This window comes from Lagenorhynchus albirostris, chromosome 2 (genome assembly GCF_949774975.1).
Source record: "Lagenorhynchus albirostris chromosome 2, mLagAlb1.1, whole genome shotgun sequence".
In the NCBI taxonomy this organism is placed as follows: Eukaryota; Metazoa; Chordata; class Mammalia; order Artiodactyla; family Delphinidae; genus Lagenorhynchus; species Lagenorhynchus albirostris.
Genome location: NC_083096.1, coordinates 79,381,853 through 79,399,243, shown reverse-complemented (window position 1 = coordinate 79,399,243; position 17,391 = coordinate 79,381,853). Strand labels below are relative to the sequence as shown.

The 17,391-nt window shown below is 42.6% G+C and overlaps 2 protein-coding genes across 3 annotated transcripts in view; one reads left to right on the top strand and one right to left on the bottom strand.

The window, feature by feature from the left end:
• GPR89A (G protein-coupled receptor 89A) overlaps positions 1–2,481 on the top strand; it is a 41,991-nt gene extending 39,510 nt beyond the window's left edge. The window contains exon 14 of one of the 2 annotated variants that reach the window (XM_060139140.1): positions 108–2,481. In XM_060139140.1, the coding sequence (XP_059995123.1) occupies positions 108–314 (207 nt within the window). In that variant the 3' untranslated portion in view covers positions 315–2,481. The remainder of the gene's footprint in view (positions 1–107) is intronic. The other variant, XM_060139141.1, reaches the window with a different exon arrangement.
• Positions 1,270–17,391, bottom strand: part of PDZK1 (PDZ domain containing 1) — a 42,836-nt gene continuing 26,714 nt past the window's right edge. The window contains exons 2-9 of the mRNA XM_060139139.1: positions 17,005–17,216; positions 15,766–16,012; positions 13,913–14,049; positions 12,457–12,652; positions 9,928–10,124; positions 4,437–4,661; positions 3,473–3,763; positions 1,270–1,859 (exon numbers count right to left, since the gene is read on the bottom strand). Of these exons, the coding sequence (XP_059995122.1) occupies positions 1,806–1,859; positions 3,473–3,763; positions 4,437–4,661; positions 9,928–10,124; positions 12,457–12,652; positions 13,913–14,049; positions 15,766–16,012; positions 17,005–17,216 (1,559 nt within the window). The 3' untranslated portion in view covers positions 1,270–1,805. The remainder of the gene's footprint in view (positions 1,860–3,472; positions 3,764–4,436; positions 4,662–9,927; positions 10,125–12,456; positions 12,653–13,912; positions 14,050–15,765; positions 16,013–17,004; positions 17,217–17,391) is intronic.

Below are 17,391 nucleotides of genomic sequence, written 5' to 3'. Positions count from 1 at the left end.
CTGTAAAATGCCAGAAATGTGCTCTATACTTTTAAATATTTTAACAATGTGCTGGGACTCGTCTGTCACTACATTCAGAGGGACTTCTTGATTAATCTGACTTGCAGGGCATGTACTTCGTCTCCTCTGTGCTGCTGATCCGAATGAGCATGCCTCTGGAGTACCGCACCATAGTCACCGAGGTCCTTGGAGAGCTACAGTTCAACTTCTATCACCGTTGGTTTGATGTCATCTTCCTGGTCAGTGCTCTCTCCAGCATACTCTTCCTCTATTTGGCCCACAAACAGGCACCAGAGAAGCATATGACACCTTGAACTCATGCCTATTATAGACTGCTACAGGCCAGTGGTGTCAGAATTTGGATATAAGAGGGAAAAAATGGAGGGGACCGGGGCCTAACATTTTTTAAACAAACAAAATGTTGTGGTAGCCTATTCTACCTCCAGCTTACACCTGCCTCCTCAGATGATACTGTAATCATGAGTAGCATCAGCTACTCATGATCACAGAAATGAGAGAGAGAAGTAACTCAAGCTAGTACTCAGCCAAGAGCACCCTGTTTGGGCTTGAGGCTGGTGCAGTATGCCGGGTGGTGGGACTGGACAGAGCCAAGAAACTAAGGGGAGAGAATACACTGGAATTCTGGGCTAAGAGAGATCTAAGGTAGCTGGGCCAAACACATGAGATTCTGTTCAAGTCAAGGATCACATGGAGAAGGTTATAACGTTCCCTTGAGGTTGACTATCATTAAAATCAGAGATTGTTAACACTTTGGACTTAGCATCATTTTATCAAGGATAGCTTGGTTAAGAAGTTATGCTTGTGTGATCTAATATGAATTGGCATCCCACCCTTCCTCCCCAGCCCCTGTCCCCTTAAAATAACCAAGAGGTTATCTGTCCTGGGGAAGGAGTGGTATGCAACTGAACTAGAGTCTACCAAGAGAGACTTCAAAGTATGTCATTTTTCTTGATTTCCTTTCAACTTATTATTTAAAAGTGAATTATTCTAAATTCAAGTCAGTGATGATATCTCATTTTTTCTTTTCATCTGCCCCTCGTGCTGTGGGGTAAAACAGTGAATAACTGTTAACTGGAATAAGTCACTTTCCTATCCTACGACTCAATTTCTTCATCTGTACAAGGAAGCTGTTGGAAAATTTGTAGCACACTCAGATATGCAATTTAAGAAAATCCTGAATTTTATTACCAGGAAGTCTCTTTTTATTACTAAGATCTTATTCTGAGTTTTATTGTGTTTTGTGTTTCTAGAGGCAACATGAAGGTTAAAGCATAAAAAGTTTACCAAAAACAAAAGCACTATTAAGGTTACATCAGCTAACAGGCAAAATTTAAGCATACTCAAAAGGCATTTTTAATGGCATTTATTTTAGCAACAACAACATTCTTACAAAGGATAATTTTAATAGGCTTATCTGCTCAGGTACTTTAGTTAACAGTTCTCACACATACAAATTTATAAATCATCTTTGGTGCTCTAGGAACCTACAGAAGAGATAACAGCATACAGAGAAATGTAGTTAAGTTGAAGCTTGAAAGAAATCAAATGAAAAGCATCTGGCTCCTGCCTTAACTTTTCCTAAGTTGACCATAAATAAGCTATCTATCTGCAGTAGCCGCCCCTAAAACAGATGACAACAGAAGACAATCACACATTGACAAACTGGTTTCCAGAGGAGTTCTTCTCTAACAGAGACAGTAAACCGGTGGTAGCTCATTCCTTAGTAAAGGATTCCTATTAAATACCCAGAAACAGCTATCAGCCAAAGCTATTGCTTGTTCTCATCACATCTCTGTATCTTCAGAATTGGAAGAAGAATGAGAGGCTGTACTGTGGGCCTGTTCAAAAGAAAACAAAGGATCTATAAGTGGTAAGAGTGTGAACATCAGGAGATGGATGATCTATTCTAGAGTTGCATGACTTAAATCAGGGAGTAGAGTCACTCACTAGAAGCCAGGTGACCTGAATTCTATACTTGGCTTTGTTTCCAGTTTGCTGTTTGACACTAACATATTTCTTAATGTCCATATATATATAATTTCTTTTCTATACAGTTAGCATAGTACTATAATGACTTCCTATAGAGTTATTATAGAATTTTTTAAAGACACCTAGAATACAAGGTCAATGGCTATCATGTATGCTATGGTCTGCAAGTCTGTATCTCCCTAAAATGGGTAAGTTGAAATCCTGTTCCCCAGGGTGATGTTATTAGGAGGTAGGGCCTTTGGGAGGTGATTAGTTCATGAGGGCAGATCTCTCATGATTGAGATTAGTGCCCTCATAAAAGAGGCCTCCCGGAACTCCGCAGCCCCTTCTTCCATGTAAGGCGTGGCCAAAGTCAGCAGTCTGCAACCTGGAAGAAGTCCTTCACCAGACACTGAATCTGTCAGTGCCGTGATCTTGGACTTCCCAGCCTCGAGAACTGTGAGAAATAAATGTCTGTTGTTTATAAGCCAACCTGTCTATGCTGTTTTGTTTAGCAGCCCAAACAGACTAAGACAGCATGTATTCATTAAAAATGAGTATTTGTTGGGCTTCCCTGGTGGTGCAGTGGTTGAGAGTCCGCCTGCCGATGCAGGGGACATGGGTTCGTGCCCCGGTCCGGGAAGATCCCACATGCCGCAGAGCGGCTGGGCCCGTGAGCCATGGCCGCTGAGCCTGCGCGTCTGGAGCCTGTGCTCCGCAAGTGGCCACGTACCACAAAAAAAAAAAAAAAAAAAAAAACCCAAAAAAATGAGTATTTGTTTTTTATATTACCAATCAATAGAAATAATGTAACAGAAAGAATATAAAACTTTTAGAGTCTTGGCTTTGCCATACATTTTCTTTATGAACTTAGGTCAGTTTACTTTTGGACCTCAAGTTCACCTGTGAAAAGAAATTGAGACTTACCAAGGAATTTATCTAATCCAAATACATATGGAATAATGCTTACTCTTCCCCAGTAATAAAACTTGAATATCTGCCAATTATTTTTAAAACAATACTGTCACTAACCACCACCATTCATTTTCATGCTTACCACGAAGCAGGCACTGCTCAAAGCACTTTAACAGTCTTAATTAATATAATCCTGATAACAATCTGACAAATTATCCTTGTTTTATAGGTGGGGAAACTGAGGCATGGAAAATAAATCCATTTACCCAAGGCTGATAAATGGTAGATCCAGAATTTGTACATAAATAGTCTGATTCAGTTTCTCCTGGTGGTTCCCATTATAATTTTGATAAGTTATCACCAACTCCATGCTATGAAAAATAAGATGTTCGCTGTTCTTATACCATCTCCTCTCTGCCACGATAAATAAATTTGCTAGTTCTCGTTACACTGTCATTTTCTAGTATTTTAGGAAATCTGTGGTAAACATAGACACATGGTGCACTTATTAAGGACTTTACCGGACTCTGGTTAGTTAGATCAGTAAAAGAAATGCATCACCACTCACTCGTTCTTTTGCCGTGTGCGAGTCTTGCTCTGCTTCCTCCGGCGTTCCTTCTTCAGGATCAGGGGTGTCATCCAGTGGATTAGCCATGGAGGAAACGATAGGGATTTTCTTAGCCTGGAAATAATCATAGGCCTTCTTTCCACAGACTAAGAGTATGACATTCTTGCCACTGCTCTGGATTCTGTCCACCACCTTCTCATAGGGCTCATCCAGTACGTTCACTCCATTCACTTCAATGATGACATCCTCATCCTCTAGCCCAGCCAGGTCAGCAGGGCCACCCTTCTGTACCTGTGGGCAGAGGTTCTGAGTTATCACTTCCAAACACAGAAAACAGAATGTTAGACTAGCTATTCTTCAGAGGAGAGATGAGGACATTGAGAATTTATTCTTAATCATGTTATTATTTCTCCTTGAGGTAGAGAAGTTGAGAATGGTGCTCTATTGCTTTTCTCCTTATGAAAGCTACAACTTCTGTACTCAAATGAGTAGTGTCACAGTGGTTGAATATCATATGTCTTCTGGGTTGAAGGCATTAGATTTCATAGGTCTGCCTTCTTTGTTCCCAACTTGAGAGCTGTAGAGATAGCCTCCTCACTGTCAGTCCCTGCAGGGTAGGGGCATTATGCCAAATGCACAGAAGCAAACAAGTATCACTCCCAGAATCATTAGTGACGGTCACCACAGTCATGTCAACTCACTCTGTTTACAGTATTTGATTTGAAAGTATCTATAGAGACAATTAGGTGGAACAGATGTTTAAGAAATGAAAGATGTGCGCTTAGGATGTACTAGTACCTATCTTAAAGGGTACAAGACCATAACAGCATTTATTTGAACCCACATGAGACCCTCAGTGTAAGCCTTCAATGTAACCTTTTTACTGAGCCATCAGTGAGTGGGAGGAACTGGGACTCTCCTAATTGTGACTGTTTGTTGGGCTGCCGGAACCAGATCACCATACCTCTTTGACGAATGAGCCTGGCTGACCCCGAATCGCATTTAAGTGAAAGCCATAGCCATCTTCACCCTTGACCAGCCTGCAGAGTTTAGGCTTATGACCTGCTACTTCCTCTGTAGTATCTGGGCTTGAGACCTCCAGAGGGGCAGGAGTAGGAACTGGAGCCTCCTTGACAGACCCATTAGGCAGTTCTTGATTTTGATAGTAGAGTAATGGAGAAAAGCCAGCCTTTTGAAAATAAAGGGGAAAAAAAAAAACCCATTAATTGTAAGTATGGGAAGTTACACTTTATTAAATGCGGTGGTTTAATTTATAAGGTATCCTCCATGTTCCACTCCTCTTCCAGATACATCTGGCTGTGGGCTGTAAAATTTCTCTACTACCCCAAACAGAAAAGGTATAAAGGAAGATTGAGCTTGGTTATAGAGTAATGAGTGTAAACGTGTAAACAAATGTAAATATATATAAAATAAAAGCAGTATAGAATGTTGTACAAGGATCCAAAAATAAGTCTAACAGAACTGCCAGTTTATTCTGATTCCATGATAGTGAGCAAGTCACTGAACAAACCATAGGCAATCTCCCTGTTAGGAGATTATAGACCTTGGGTGACTTGCCCAGTACCTCATGCGGAGCAGGTTCACCTGGCTCTTCCCCTTCAATAAGATGGTCTTCAGAACTCTTCAGAGCTCCTTAAACACATTAGAGAAAGTGAAACATGAGACTTCATTTTTACCACTATTTGAATTACACGCAGTAATTAATTGAGGGAGCGGGTAGAGGAGGTTGGCAATCATGTGATCACATATGGTAACAAAAGCCAATTCCAGCCATTTGCTACTTGCTTCTCCCCCTCCCCCTCCAGTCCTGTATCTGCTGTACTCAATTTATTTTACTATTTATTTTTGTAACCATTAGCTGACACTTCTGTTAAGCCAGACTCCTATCTTTAAATACTTCTAATCCATCTCAACTCCCAGACCATCCATGTGAAGAAGGCAGTGATGGTCTCAAATATAAAAGAGGCATAGAACAGGAAACACATGACTGGTTTGTGTTACAGAATGAAGAGTTTAGCTGAGTGTGGGTTTTAGTTGAGAGAATTAAAAGGGTATATTTGGGTATAGTAAGATCTTGGATCAGTAGTTAAATTATTGCCCACAAGCATCCAGGACATTTGTTAGGCAATGAGTAGAAAATCAAGCAATTGAAGGTGAGTACATGTGCTCTGCCCCAAATCATACTGTTCAGCAACCTGGATAAAACTGGATTTGGGGTCCTGGTATCATCTGTCTTACTAACCCCAAGACCACATCTTCCTTTCTTATCAAGAGAAGCACCAGCACAGAACCTGCTAGTTACCTAATTCAGCTAACTTCAGACCTTTCAATGATATACTTGCAAATCTTCCCACATTTCTTTCTCTTTAAAATGTGGAAAATTGGAGGCTTCCCTGGTGGCACAGTGGTTAAGAATCTGCCTGCCAATGCAGGGGACACGGGTTCAAGCTCTGGTCCAGGAAGATCCCACATGCTGCGGAGCAACTAAGCCCGTGCGCCACAACTACTGAGCCCTTGTGCCACGACTACTGAAGCCCACGTGCCTAGAGCCCGTGCTCTGCGACAAGAGAAGCCACCGCAATGAGAAGCCCATGCCCGACAGCAAAGAGTATCCCTGCTGGCCACAACTAGAGAAAGCCCACGTGCAGCAATGAAGACCCAATGCAACCAAAAATAAAAATAAGTAAATAAATTTATAATTTAAAAAAATGTGGAAAATTGGGACTACCCTGGTGGCACAGTGGTTAAGAATCCACCTGCCAAATAGAACTACCATATGACCCAGCAACCCCACTACTGGGCATATACCCTGAGAAAACCATAATTCGAAAAGAATCATGTACCAAAATGTTCATTGCAGCTCTATTTACAATAGCCAGGAGATGGAAACAACCTAAGTGTCCATCATCGGATGAATGGATAAAGAAGATGTGGCACATATATACGATGGAATATTACTCAGCCATAAAAAGAAACGAAATTGAGCTATTTGTAATGGGGTGGATGGACCTAGAGTCTGTCATACAGAGTGAAGTAAGTCAGAAAGAGAAAGACAAATACCGTATGCTAACACATATATGGAATTTAAGGAAAAAAATGTCATGAAGAACCTAGGGGCAAGACAGGAATAAAGACACAGACCTACTAGAGAATGGACTTGAGGATATGGGGAGGGGGAAGGGTAAGCTGTAACAAAGTGAGAGAGTGACATGGACATATATACACTACCAAACATAAAATAGACAGCTAGTGGGAAGCAGCTGCATAGCACAGGGAGATCAGCTCCGTGCTTTGTGACCACCTAGAGGGGTGGGATAGGGAGGGTGGGAGGGAGGGAGACGCAAGAGGGAAGAGAGATGGGAACATATGTATATGTATAACTGATTCACTTTGTTATAAAGCAGAAACTAACACACCATTGTAAAGCAATTATACTCCAATAAAGATGTGTAAAAAAAAAAAAAAGAATCCGCCTGCCAATGCAGGGGACATAGGTTCAATCCCTGGTCCGGGAAGATCCCACATGCCGTGGAACAACTAAGCCCATGCGCCACAACTACAGAGCCTGCCTTCTAGAGCCCGCAAGCCACAACTACTGAAGCCCATGTGCTTAGAGCCCGTGCTCTGCAACAAGAGAAGCCACCGCAATGAGAAGCCTGCGCACCACAATGAAGAGTAGCCCCTGCTCGCCGCAGCTATAGAAAGCCCGTGCACAGCAACAAAGACCCAATGCAGCCAAAGATAAATTTAAAAAATAAAATAGAATGTGGAAAATTGTCAAAGTGACTCATCACATGCAAAAATACCACTGATGTCACTACCCAAACAAGCAAATCAACTGTATCTGACAGTAGCAGCTAATCTTGAGGCAGAGGACAGTAACACTTAATGAGTTTTTACTCATTCTTCACTCAAATATTTGGGTGTCTAGTATGTTCCAGGAACTGTTTTAGGTGTTTGTTTTATTCACTGATATATATCAAAGATCCAACCACCTCCCGCCTACCCATCTATGGAACTTACTTTGGGGTGGAGGCGGTAGTGAAGACGGAGGAAGAAGATGGCAACAAGCATCTTTTTAGGTCCAATTTCTCTCATATTAACCAAAACATTAAAATTATAGTTCAGTCATGCTGTCATAAGTTTAGGAGGCATTGACAAGGACTTGATGCCAGAATTCCCTTTACAACAGCTACAGCAGTGACCTGACTTCTGCTTGATTTTTTCCACCAACTGGGAGCTCCCTGCTCTGCAGAGCTTGTTCCTGGCAGCTTCAGTTGTCCTTAAGCCAAAAGCTAGCTCCCTGTGCCTGCTCTATTTGGTCAAGCTGTGCCCCATAGAACACCTCAAAAATAAGTCTACTTCCTGCACATAATAGCCTTCCAAATTCATTAGATAGATTAGATAGATAGATAGATATAGATAGATAGATAGATAGATATAACATTTTTTAAATCCATTCATCTGTCAGTGGACACGGGTTGATTACATCTTTTGGCTATTGTGACTTAATTTGTGGCCTAACATTGTCTATTCTGGAGAATATCCCTTGTGCACTTGAGAAGAATGTGTATTCTGTTGTTGGATAGAGCGTATGTCTGTTAGATCTAGCTGGTTTGTGTTGTTCAAGTCCTCTAGTTCCTTACTTCTGTCTGGTTGTTCTATCCAGTATTGAGAGTGGGATATTGAAGTCTCCAACTATTATTGTAGAACTGTATTTCTCTTTTCAATTTTGTCAATTTTTGCTTCATACATTTTCCCAGCTTTAATGAAGTATAATTGACAAATTATATATATTCAAGGTATACACATGATGAGTTGCTAGACATATACATTGTGAAATGATTACCACAATCAAGTTAAATTAACACATCCATCACCTTACATAGTTACCATTTAGCCTTTCAAATTCTTGAAGATGTTCTTTCTTCCCCAAAGTCTATGCTTATTCAAGCGAAATATTCACGTAGTGTCTTACGAAACCTCTGCCCTGTTTACCTTTCTTGACACTGGCCTTAAAGTGAGGTTCTCAGAACTGGACACAATGTTGATTTAACAAACATTTATATGTGCCAGGCATTATTCTGAATGCTCCAAATATTAACTCATTTAACACTCATAGCCACCCTTCACTGTAGCTATGCCCATTTTACAACGAAAGAAACAGGCACAGGGAGGGTAACTTACCCAAGATTACATTACTGGTAATTTCAGGTATAGTCTGACCAACTCAGTACGGTAATACTACCATCTCCAGAAGCTAAGTGTCAATTAATGTAACCTTAAGTTGCATTTTTTGGATGGGGCAGAGTGTCATCAAGACAAGTGTCTTGAAGTATCTAATCAAAACGTTGTGCTGGGAGGGATTATGGCATAATAAAACCTGCATTCACACACCAGCTTCAGTCTGCTAAGCTGTGTGACTTGCGCCAATCATCACTTAGCCTAAGTTCCATTTTTTTCATCCAAAAAGGAGGCTAGGGGGCTTCCCTGGTGGCGCAGTGGTTGAGAGTCTGCCTGCTGATTCAGGGGACACGGGTTCGTGCCCCGGTCCGGGAAGATCCCACGTGCCGCAGAGCGGCTGGGCCCATGAGCCACGGCCGCTGAGCCTGTGTGTCCGTAGCCTGTGCTCCGCAACGGGAGAGTCCACAACAGTAAGAGGCCCACATACCGCAAAAATAAATAAATAAATAAATAAATAAATAAACAAACAAACAAAAAGGCTAGTACTACCACCACCTCTCATAATATTCCTCCCTCTATATCACTTATACACCTTTGGATGCTTCTATTATTGCATATCACATAGAACAAGTTCATCTTTGTTCATTTTTGTGACCAACACCCAGCAAGGCAGATGGTGCCTTAGGAGGCCCCCAAATGTCTGCTAAGCTAGAGTGAACCTCAGTTCTTGTGACAAAACTGTTATAAAAACCTTAAAATGTGCAGATAATACCTGTCGTGATTAGAGGAAATAAGGTTAGTTTGACACCAGTTGGTCTCGGTGAATCTGTGTTTCTACTCCCTTGCTAAGGGCTTATAAACTGTTTAATAATCCTTTCTAGGCTTTTACACGGGATTGATAGAATGTATTGGTCTATAGTTTAAAATCCAGTTATTCCCTATTTGGGAAAGTTAGGGCTACATCTGCTTATTTCCAGGCTATTGTTCATAGGTTCTTCCCAGGTCACCAAGAGAGATTCTGCAGTTATATTTGCAAATTCTTTCAAAATCTTGAATCTAAGGACTTAAAACTCATGTACCAATCACTTGGCATTCTCTTATCTCTACCAATTTGAGCTTCAATGCAGCCTTTATTATGATTTTATGCCCCTTCCAGTATGAAGATCAAAGTGGTAACTTAGCCAAAGTTTGAGGGCATGACTGAATGGACCCAACCTTAATTCATGAATATGTGGCCTTGTATTACTTACCAGTTTATATATGTTTTCCGTCTCTTTGTCCACCACCAACAGTGAAGTCTGGTCTCCACCCTTTTTAATCATTTCCACCACACTGTCATGATCGAGGGACTCCACAGACTCGCCGTTGACAGCAACCACCAGGTCATTGTTCTTCAAGCCAGCCTTCTCTGCCGGACTTCCGGAATCTATGTCCTTAACGATTTGACCTACTCACCCCCACCAAAACAATGAATAAAATTATCAGAAAGACCACTAAAAAACAAACTGAGGGATTTCTGCTGGAACCTAAGGCCCTTATAAAATAGATATAAAAGGCATGCTGAGTACAACTCCTGTCCTTCCCACTGGCACCCTAGGATGTCTACACACATCCTATCCAGCCTCATTCTTTGGTCAGAGCTCATCCCAAGAAAAAACCCAGCCATTAATACTGAAAGGGTTTTAAAGAATGTTGTTACTAAAACATTCTAAAAGTGTTTGGGATTCAACCTTAACAAAATAGCATGCTCAGCAGTAAGAAGGGTCAGCAAAGTCCCAGGAAGTCAGTGTGCATACTCGTATCTGTACATCTTATGTAGAAGTTGCCGTAAAGAAAAAAGGGGGAAGGGAAGAATGATGAACAAAACCAAAGAATTCAGACCCTAGGAAACCCATGCTGGCATTTTCGTAGCAGTTGGGCAAATTCAGTTGTGAACGCGTTTGTGTGTGGACGCCACAAGGATGTGTCTTTAGCCTTATTCTCGTGACTTAAACTATCTTCACCGGATGCCTCCAGATCTCTCACACTTTTTTTTGGTCCTTCATTCAATTTTAACAAGCTCCAGTTTCACTTTTCCAGCTAGCTGCTTGGCATCTCCAACTGGATATCCCATAGATTCCTCCAATGTAATGTATTCAAACCAAAAAGCATCTTGGCCCGTCTCCCTCATCTTGGTCACCTGTTAGTGGGAGCACCATCTCCCCAGGCACTGACACTTCGCAACAGATTCTTCCTCAGCATCCACTCCCCATGTCTAATCAGCCAAGTCCTTCAGTGCTACCTTAATATTTTTATGCATCTCCTCTTCTCGAGTCCTAGATCCTCTACCTGAACTTCTACCTAAACTGCCACACCACCTTACCAGTTGCTCTCCCTGTCCTTAATGCTCCCCTTCTCCAATGCAGACCTGCCTCCAGGTTCATCCTGATGCAATGTCTGACCGAGTCACTCCCCAGGGCAACAGCATGAACATGGGCTTTGGAACTAAACAGACCTGAATTTGATCCTAGCTGTACCACAACTAACTGTTTGACCTTATAGAAATTATCCTATCTTCTTCAGGTCCTCAATTTCAGCAATTCTTGCAGAATTATTAGGAGTAATTGAGATGTGTAAAGCTCCCGAGACACTGTAGGCTTAATTTTTCTTCTCTCTCACACTGTTCAAAAAACATTTAACTCCCCACTGACTATAGAAACAAGTCCAAGCCCCTCAACACGCACTAAAGGTCCATCATTTCTCGCCGACCAAGCTTTCTAACTTGGTCTTCTGTGCTACACGTTAGATGCCAGTAAAACCGTGCCTGTGTTTTCCTGCTTTATTCACACAATCCTGTCTTCATGGACTGGCCTTCCTGTCCCCACTCCATCAGCTTGCCCAAATTCTATTCATACTACGAAGCCTGAGCTCAAGTGCTGCCTTTACTAAGAGGCCTCCCAGTACATTTTTAGTGAGAAAAACTTGCTCCAACATTGAATCTCCACAGTATTTTATCTGCCCTGTATTAAGGTGCTTCTCACCATCTACCTTCAGTTATGGACACACATGTCTTATCTCCTCTACTAAACAAGAGGCTTCTTGACTGAAGAATTCTTGTCTGATTCACTTGATATTCTCAAGGGCCCTGAGAATACATTTTTACATTATATGAACCAAATTAATGTTTCATAAATTAATATAAATATATGATTAAAAGAAAATAGCAACTTCTGGGTGAATAACAGTTCACATGGCCTGAACCTACATTTTTCTAATGTGTTCAGCTTCTGTAGGAGGACCTTAGTTCTTTCCTTATTGAATTATAAGAACCAGAAAGACTCCTGGTTCTCTTCAAGTCCCAGATCCCAACCCACCCTCTGCCTCAGACCTAGGGGTGTGTTGGAGCTGCCTCACACCAGCTCATGAAAACACTTCTCAACTTTGCATTCTGTGACAGCATGTTGGTGGCTTGAAATCAGACATGGTGGGAGTATTTACACCACAAAAAACAACACATGCTACAAATTAGGGCTTTTTTTTCCCAGAGAGCCAATTTACCAGCATACTACTGCCCAGATCCAAAATTCTGCCTTATAATTCTGCTGTGGAAACCTAGGGATGCCCATCATCAGGCCCCCGTATGCACGGACTTAAACTGACCCAGCTACGCTTCCTAGTTTCTTACTACTTCCTTCATGAATCTGATGGGGGGTTGGGGGCCTAAAGGAACTCTGGAGTCAGACTGGGATGAGGAACTGGATGGTTACACTACCAGGTTTTCTGCTCTTCTAGTGCCTTACCTTTCTGTTCTGGGCCTGCCCTCAGATAGAAACCATAGCCATTGCTTCCCTTCTTCATCTCCACAACCCGGGGATGGTGGGGTAGCAGTTTCAAACTGGCTGTTTCTCTCTTGAATTTTATCTTCTGCTCACTATGGTGCTTGTCAGTTTCCTTGTCCACCAGCAGAAACATGACGCGGCTTCCGGACTTCTTCACCTGCAACAACATACACAGGTGAGGGCCAACATCAATCTCCAAGAATGATGCTGGGAAATAGGAAAGTTTCTGTATCAAGGCACAGTCTATAGATTCAATAGGAAATAATGAGATGTGAGGCCTGAGTTTAAGCTGTAATACTGTTTTCTACCACCTCACTGGTATTATGTATCTTCCCTCGTACAGTTGTTGTTTTTCGCCTTCTTAAGTATGACCTCACCCACACAGATGCTAACTGAACCCAAGTGAAAGCTGTGTACCCAGAAAGGTATATAGGTGAAGACTAGGAAAGGAGTTTGAAAAAGAAAGTAAAGGTCTACTTTGAAAGATCCTTCTACCAAGAGAAGATAAAGTTGGTCAATTTTCAAAGTTCTATATGACCCCAAAGGAAAACTTCTGCCGGACTTCCCTGGTGGTGCAGTGGTTAGGCATCTGCCTGCCATTGCAGGGGACACGGGTTCGAGCCCTGGTCCGGGAAGATACCACATGCTGCGGAGCAACTAAGCCCGTGTGCCACAACTACTGAGCCTGTGCTGTAGAGCCCCCAAGCCACAACTACTGAAGGCTGCGTGCCTAGAGCCAGTGCTCCGCAACAAGAGAAGCCACCGCACACCACAACGAAGAGTGGCCCCCAGTCGCCGCAACTAGGGAAAGCCCACGCACAGCAACGAAGACTCAACACAGCCAAAAATAAATAAATAAATTTATTTTTAAATTTTATAAGTAAATAAATTTATTTTAAAAAATCCTCTGAGTGTTTTCCATGTGTCATGGAACCATGCTAGACATAAGATTTGGGATATAACAGGTCTTCAAATACTCCCCACGTGTAGCTCAATATTCATCACCACACTGGTTATCTTCCAGCTTGTATTAAAACATTTTAGTAACATTGGCTCAACATTCACTTTATTATAAATTTAGAGGGGGATTCCAACCCCCTCTAAATTGGAATTAATTCAATCAATTACAAATAAGATCCAAAAGATAAAGTTAATGGTTCTTTAGAACACTTTTCTTCAAGACAACGTGAAACTAGCAAAGGCCTTATTCAAGACAACATGAAACTAGCAAAGGCCTTATTCCAAAACCCTATATTAACACTTTATACCACTAGTGAGTCTGTTTGCTCTTAATACAAAGGGTTAACTTCCCATTATTATAGTCCTCCCATCATAAACTACCATTCCTGTCTTCCTGTCACTTCCAATGAGAGCAGAGTAAAAGATACGGTAAGAAAAGTACTCCTTTGGGATATACCTTTTCAACCACCTCCTCATGGGTGGCCTCCTCTACATTCTCTCCATTCACTTCAATCAAGTGATCATCTGCCAGGACTCCGGCTTTCATAGCCACACCTTGAGGTTTTATATCAATCATGCACACTCCCTTTTTACCTGAAAGAGGGTAACAGGTGAACAAGTGTCACAACTCCATTACACGGAAAGTCCAACAACAAAGGGTTTTCTCCCAATAATACAATATTAGAACTTCAAATTTTAGGGCTAACTCCAATAGACTTTGGCTTCTGATTTAGAATGACAATTAGAGCTCATAGCGCAAAGCTTGACAGAGCCATTACTCAGTTGGCTTTTGTTGATTTGAATAGGATTCCTGAGCCCAACTAAATGCAAAGAAGCAATCTCAGGTGGCACTGGCTTCTTGAACCAGAAAGTACCAAATCATACCCACACTGCATCCCTGTGTCATACTCCCTTTCTTTGCATTTGTAGAATTAGAAGTCGTCTGCTCCATTCTGTCCTCTTTAATTAATGCTATCACCAACCGATGCAGGCTAAAGAGGGCAGAGGCACAGGAGGAGAGGAAAGCATCCACACAGTCATTGTGTATTAGTAGGTGGTATGATTTAGGTGCTTCTTAAAGAAATGCTGTCAGTTCTTTCAAGATATTAACATATCAGCCTAGGCAAACGATAGCTTCATAATGACTACATAAACAATTTGCAAAGAATAATAGTAATTTAAACTCTGCTTCCTTAAATACTTAACATTTCTCCTGTTACCTTGCTATGTATTTGTCATGAAGAAAAAATTTTCTTCATAACGCTAACCTAAACCATTCACCATGGACATTACACAAAGGCCAGATGAGTAGAGTCTGAATTACAATTTCTTTTTCTTTCTTTTTTTTTTTTTTTTTTTTACCATTTTACTGATAACCAAACTCTGAGAAATGCCAAGCTTCCCTTGACCACCTACATCACTGTGTTTTAATAACTGACAAACTTGAGAAATACCTCTTATAGCTAGTTTATTTCTCTTGCTACAGGTTAAAGAAGCCTTGGAAACTATTTTATGTTTACTATTGGTCTGCTGTTTAGCACTTACCAAGTTATGACCCACTATCCATACCTCTCTAATACCAGAAAGAACAGGGAAGGGGCAACCTTAGAGGTGGAACCAAAAGGCTAACACAGCTATGGTTCCAACCTCAATGCCAGTGGAATCATTAGAAAACCATGGTCAACTGCGCGTGGGTCAGCCTGCAGCTCTGAAATTCTAGAAACAGAACTTCTAGTGTTTTCTGATGGTTGGGATTTCTCAAATCACTGTACCTCTCAGCTAGAGGTCAGGAAGTCACGTCAGAGCTTGGCCACAGCTGAGGGTACTATTTAAATGCCACAGGAGGGTGGGGATTTTTGCAGTGTCCTCAGCAACTGTAAGAGCGGCTAATACATAAATAGGTACTCAAGAATTTTTTGAATAAGTGACTACCTGGGCATTCTGAGAGATGAAAAGAGATATCATTCTAATTCAAGCGTGGCTATCGTGGAGAGCCTCCCTTCTCTTGCCTCTTTTTCTCCATTCTCCCCTCCGTCTTTACCCACGAAGAAGCATCAACCCTCTAACCCTCTGGCCTCAAAGGCTCAGACTGACAAACACTGGGGGACCGGAGTGCCCAGTGTCCCCCACGCAGTGCTGCTGTGTCTTTGCACAACTGTGCAAAGCAAGGGAAAGGCCAGGGTGGGAAAGGGAGAGAGAGGCTGCTGTTGGATCTCCATAGCAACTGAAAATTAGTCAAAGGAGTCATTAACAGGTAACAGTATCTTCCTTCTGGAAAGTTGTTTGTCCCTGCCCCACCCTCAAGCTCACCTTGGACAGTTTTCAGAGAGAAGCCGTAGCTACTCCCCTCCTTCACCAGGTAGCAGAGCCGTGGCTGTGTCCAAGTCTGTGCCCCTCCATTCATTACAGAGGGCAGCTTCTTATCATTCAAACTCGACTCCTGACTTTGACCCAACTCTTTCAAATCTACTTGTTTTTTCATAGCTTTCTCATAAGAATCCCCATCCAGGACCAGTAAAATCACTGAATTCCCACTTTTTCTGACCAGATCCACAACCTAGGAGGAAGAAAGAAAAAGGTTAACTTTAACAATAACCCTCTATCAACCACCGGGGTGGGGGCCGGGGGAGGGCTCACCATCTGGCTCATTATCTGGCCCTGGAGATTCTACTGGCTGACCCCTGACACCCGAATAGTTAGCCGATTGTGCCCCAGCCCCCTCTGCCCAGGCCCCTCCCGAGATCCAGATACAGATTAGGCTGGGCCTCTAGCACTACTGTAATAGCCCAACCCTAGCCCAGGGGACTTTTGTCTTTTTTGTTTGTTTGTGTTTTTTTTGCTGTAGCGGGCCTCTCACTGTTGTGGCCTCTCCCATTGCGGTGCGCAGGCCCAGCGGCCATGGCTCACGGGCCCAGCCGCTCCGCAGCATGTGGGATCTTCCCGAACCGGGGCACGAACCCGTGTCCCCTGCATCGGCAGGCGGACGCTCAACCACTGCGCCACCAGGGAAGCCCGAGCCCAGGGGACTTTTACTAGGACTGGTTCTTTCCGGGGACGAATGCTGCCCTAGAGCACAACAGGTCCTCCTGGGTCTATGGAGACAGCATAGTACAGTGAAAAGAGCACCCACTTAGAGGCAGACAGAATTGGGGTAAGGTCAGACCCTCCCCCATGTTCACTACATGAACACATTAGCAAGCTAAGGTGACTGAGCCCCCACTTCCTCATCTATGAAATAGTAATATGAACCTCATGAGTTGTGGTGGGGATTTAACAAAATAATGAATATGAAATTGCCTGGTGTAGTTCCTTTCATGTAGCAAATATGCAACGCACATTAGACCTGACACTATTCAAACCTAGGAATAATTTTTACAGTTCTTGGTCAATCATGGGAGACTTGATTAGCCGGCAGAATATAGCTGTAAAGGTGTCCTGCCTTGCCAGTGGCAGCCAGGAAGGCTCCACTGACCCCCAAAACTAGAATCAGCAGAGATGTGGGAGCTGAAGAGATCCTAGAAGAAGAAGAACCCCAAATGTCCCATTTACCTGCGTATGCTCTTTCTTGTCCACAAAGACACCATTGATCCTAAGAACTCTGTCTCCATCCTGGAGACCTGCCTTCTCTGCTGGGCTACCCTTCTCAACCACCCGGACCAGGTGGCCATCAGTGTCCTTCTCAATTCGCAGGGAGAAGCCATAGCTTTGCCCTTCCTGTTTAGACAGCTTGCATTCTCGGGGGTTGAAGGTGGAGGCCATTTCTGTGATGAAAAACAAATGGGTAAATCCACAAGACAGAAAATCTAACTGGGGTGAGAAATCTGTCCTCCATCTCCTATACCTCTATTCTTCTGTCACACCAAATCCAAACTGTTCAGGTAGCAACATTCGGGGTATAGGAAGCCACCTTCCAGGACTTGCTAGTGACTTCTAAAT